At 37.7% G+C, this 5,075-nt stretch overlaps 1 protein-coding gene across 1 annotated transcript in view; it reads right to left on the bottom strand.

The window, feature by feature from the left end:
- Window positions 1-477: 477 nt before the first annotated feature.
- LOC111087839 overlaps window positions 478-5,075 on the bottom strand; it is a gene marked incomplete at its 3' end in the record, with an annotated part of 14,778 nt that continues 10,180 nt past the window's right edge. The window contains exon 3 of the mRNA XM_022395934.1: window positions 478-601. Coding sequence (XP_022251642.1) covers window positions 478-601 — 124 coding nt within the window. The remainder of the gene's footprint in view (window positions 602-5,075) is intronic.

The raw sequence follows: 5,075 nt of genomic DNA, 5'->3' as shown, positions 1-5,075 counted from the left end.
AGCTAGTCATCACCACCCACCGCCAACTCTTGGGCTACTCTTTTACCAACGAATAGTGGAATTGACCGTCACATTATAACGCACCCACGGCTGAAAGGGCAAGCATGTTTGGTGTGACGGGAATTCGAACCCGCGACCCTCAGATTGTGAGTCGAGCTTCCTAACCACCTGTCCATGCTTATACAATTTGGATTATGGAAAGCACAGAGAAAGAAGTAGTGTGCTTTGGAGATGACAGCCTTATGGCAAAGCTTTTTGCAATGCAAACTACTCTGTAGGTTTTTTTTCAAGGTGCAGGGTTGTCAGATAGAGCATGACCGGACGTGACGACATCGACCGTAACAATGTGGTGAGGTTTTAAAATCATTTTAATATAACGTATTCAACCATCCTATAATCGTTTTAATATAACCAAAACGATTATAAGGATGGTTGAGTAGGTTATATTAAAACGATTATAAGGATGGCTGAGTATACTGGTTCTCTCACATGTACAGCGGGGAACTAGACTTTGTATTTGGTGACCAGCTTGAATCTGCTCCTCCAAGGTGAGATTTATGTAGTAATTCGGCAAGAACTGCATGAGGTCAAAGGCCAAGCTCTGAAAAAGTGACCAGCCACACGAAACTTATATAACGTGAGACTACGAACATTTGTTTAAAGAAACTTCGTTTAACAATATAATCCGTTAAATATATTATTATTTTAAAATATAACGGGTACTTTTTTTCAGCTTAAGCTCCTTTCATATTGGTATTATTCTCGTATGATTTATTTAAGTAATATTGCCGCCTACTCGAAACGTTATCAAACGAGAGAAATAATTTTTTGAATTTCGTTTTGGACAAATCATAGATAATTTGTATAAATTTAACAACATCCATCGGCACAGCTGCATAAATATACATCAACAAGAGCTGGTCCAATCTTCCGCGTACAGAAAACCGGGCTGCAGAGGATGGAAACGTTGGAGTTACGTAACTTGTTACTTGTTTGACTTAAATGGAATTGGGGTTTTCTGTTTGGGATTTATTTGAAACTGTTTTTCGATGCATAAATTTAACACATGATAAGCAATGAGTGAGCGAGCCGGCCGAATTAACAGAGTCGTGGCAAACGGAGGCCCGCTGGCCTGTCAGCTGGACCAGGTTATTAAGTTTTATTTATATTTATTTACTACATATCAGATTGAAGATGAACCTGTTTGTTTATTTAATTATCAAATAGTCAACGCACTACACAGATGTTCATTATCTCGCAGCGGGAATTAAAGTTTTCCCAGGTGTGTTTGTTTGTTTTGAATTTTGCGCAAAGCTACACAAGGGCTATCTGCGCTAGCCGTCCCCAATTTAGCAGTGAAAGACTAGAGAGGAGGCAGCTAGTAATCACCACTCACCGCCAACTCTTGGGCTACTCTTTTACCGACGAATAATGGGATTGACCGTCACATTATAACGTCCCGACAGTTGAAAGGGCGAGCATGTTTGGTGGGACGGGGATTCGAACCCGAGACCCTCAAATTGCGAGTCGAGCAGTGTGTGCTGTTATACGTATGGAGCGGAATAATTTTGCGAACTGGCTTAGAAATTACACAGGTAAACATTGGCGCTTTTCATACACAACGTTATAAAAAGTGTAATAGCTTATGTTTAAAATGCATTTCAGATACACTTTTTCGTAAAGCAGGAATCTTAAAACTGGGAAGCCAGCAGTTAAGTTTTATTTGTTTAATGGATTTTGCGCAAAACAACTCGAGGGCTATCTGCAAAGCCGTCAGTAATTTTGAAGCGATAGACTAGAGTCAATATCACCCACCGCCAACTCTTTGGTTACTCTTGTTAGATCGAATTGCCAATCCTTTGTCTTCTTTTTACTATTCGAATAAGGCCTGGAGTGACCTGGTGGGTAAGGATGCTGCGGGTCGTGATTTCGAATCCCCGTCACCGAATATGCTCGTCTTTTCAACCGTGGGGGCGTTATAATGTTACGGGCAATCCCACTATTCGTTGGTAAAAGAAAAACCTAAGAATTGGTGGTGGGTGGTGTAGATTAGCTGTCTTCCCTCTAGTTTATCATTGCTAAATTAAGGACGGTTAGGGCAGATAGCCCTCGTGTAGCTTTGCGCGAAAATTTAAAACAAATTATTCGAATAATGATATTTGACTGTCACTTTTATGGAGAACTCATAGATCCAAAGTGTGAAGCGTGTTTTTGGAGCAAGGGATCGCGAAATTTGAATTCACAGGCTGACTTTTAGTTCGGGCCACACTCGGATCTAACTGCAGCTCGCTTTTAACGAAACGTACATTTCTTGTTCATCATAATTTTCGTGAGTTTCTAAAAACATTTTGTCAATGCTGGTGGTAGTTTCCTAATCCGTTTTCCGTAGTACAGTGGTTCTCAACCTATTCTGTTTGTGGACTACAATGGGATCTATACACTATGCCGCTTCCTTTCCGTAAGCATGCAATATTTTCATGGATCATCTGAAGGGAATCCACGAACCATGAATTAAGAACCGTTGATTTAGCTGACATTATTATAATCCTACTTCATTATAAGTGCGTCCTTGCTGACATTAATTGAGAACCGTTGATTTAGCTGATATTATTATAATCCTATTTCATTATAAGTGCGCCCTTGCTGACATTAATTGAGAACCGTTGATTTAGCTGATATTATTATAATCCTACTTCATTATAAGTGCGTCCTTGCTGACATTAATTGAGAACCGTTGATTTAGCTGATATTATTATAGTCCTACTTCATTATAAATGCGGGTGTTCATTAAAAAAGAGCATTAGTATATTTTCCAAATGAAACGCTCCTCCGATACAATAGGAAAACTGAGTAAGTATAATAGAACGTTTCACATCAGTGGGATTCATCCAGTAGTTTGTTTGCTCCTCGGGACGCGGGTTGATCCTGTGGTAGAGCTCTGGATTTTGGAGTTGGCGAATCGGGTTGAATTCCGTGCGCTACCACAAAGTATTCCCCGCATTTTAAAAGCTATGGGTGCATTATAAGAGTGACAGTCATTCCCTTAGCGTAGATGGTGGGTTCTGCCTTCCGTCTGATCAGTTGTTCGAAATTAAGGAAGGCAGCAGGTAGCCTTAGTAATTTCCTAAGCAATACAAATATTTTGCTCATGGTTGGATCGTTTTCTTAGTTGTTTTTTTTAAAGGAGTTTAACGCTGGAATTCGGGGTTTGATCCCCGCGGCAGGTACAGCTCAGATATTCCATTGTGTAGCTTTGCGCTACAATGAACAAGTTACGATGTTTGACTCTTTCAGATGTACCGAAGATCAAATCACTACATTCATTGAACACTAATCATTATTTCAAGTTACATTCTAGCTTATATCTAGAGCAAATCAGCTTGTGGCCATCTAGCCTTGTTTGTCCTGAAGCAATACATGTTATTTTGTTTATTCTCTCTCTCCTCTGTAGCAGCGTAACTCTGCATTCAGTTAACAGCACCCACCTGTATTAAATATTTGTTTGCAGATTTAAAAAAAAGGGGGGGGATTAATTAGGTTTTTAGTACAAAGGAAGTCACCTCCAAATCACCATCATGGTGAAATGAAAAATATATAAATATTAAAGTATTTTAGCCCCCGGTGGCTCAGCGGTAAGTCTGAGGGCTCACACAGCTAAAATACGGGTTTCGATAGTTGTTGAGGGCACAGCACAGATTGCCCATTAAGTAGCTTTGCGCTTAACAACAAACAAGAGTTTATCGATCACATTATATCTCAAAATACTACTTTTCCTTGATATTCAAAAAGTTTGGCTTTACCTTGTTTCAGGAAGGTGTATATAAGGATGGTTGAGTAGGTTATATTTCCAATGTAAAACCTGGTACTATAATTTATTATCGTGCTCAGTAGATTGAATTACGTTATTTATTTATACGTATAAAGGCAGTATTTACATACACGTTCATGCTCTTTTAGTATTAAATTACGTTATTAAGTTTACATATTTATTTATACGTATAAAGGTAGTATTTATACACACGTTCATGCTCCTTTAGTATTAAATTACGTTATTAAGTTTACATATTTATTTATACGTATAAAGGTAGTATTTATACACACGTTCAAGCTCTTTTAGTATTAAATTACGTTATTAAGTTTATATATTTATAAAGGCAGTATTTGTATTAAATTACTGTATTTTGTTACACAAAATAGGAAGACACAAGAAGCTTGATTTTCTTTATTTTTGAGATACTTTTCTTCACAAACCAACATGAAGTAAAGAAGGACAATTATAAAGAAACCAAAACCTCCACAAAACATTTTTGTTATCCTTTCGGTAACTAACAGGACATAGCTGTTAGCTATGCTACAAAGTCCGATATAATTAGGTAATTCTAAATGTACGTTGTTTTTGTCAACAAAATGATGCTTCGTAGACTGTGGATGAGGAAATCAAACCACACGAAAAAAATCAAACTTGATACCTCCTGTATTTCGTCGTACACCATTTCCATGTGTCTATATCACTTTCCATGATAAGTCTGTGTACGAACAATGATTTGATTAATTTTCCGAATTTCTAGTGAACTATGGCGCTCTTGGAGTTTTTTGTATTATTTTTCACTTTTTATTATTGTACACTATACAATTTGGATTTATTAACGAAGCTTCCACACGGCCAAGACCCATCTTCCTTATGAACACTTGAGACGAATATTAACCCATCTTCCTTATGAAAACTTGTGACGAATATCAACCCATCTTCTTTATGAACACTTGTGACGAATGTTAACTCATCTTCCTTATGAAAACTTGTGACGAATATTAACCCATCTTCCTTATGAACACTTGTGACGAATATTAACCCATCTTCCTTATGGACACTTGTGACGAATATCAACCCATCTTCTTTATGAACACTTGTAACGAATGTTAACTCATCTTCCTCATGAACACTTGTGACGAATATCAACCCATCTTCTTTATGAACACTTGTGACGAATGTTAACTCATCTTCCTCATGAACACTTGTGACGAATATCAACCCATCTTCTTTATGAACACTTGTGACGAATGTTAACTCATCTTCC

Source organism: Limulus polyphemus, unplaced genomic scaffold, assembly GCF_000517525.1.
Source record: "Limulus polyphemus unplaced genomic scaffold, Limulus_polyphemus-2.1.2 Scaffold2729, whole genome shotgun sequence".
NCBI classification, from domain to species: Eukaryota; Metazoa; Arthropoda; class Merostomata; order Xiphosura; family Limulidae; genus Limulus; species Limulus polyphemus.
This window is presented reverse-complemented; position numbering and strand designations above follow the sequence as displayed.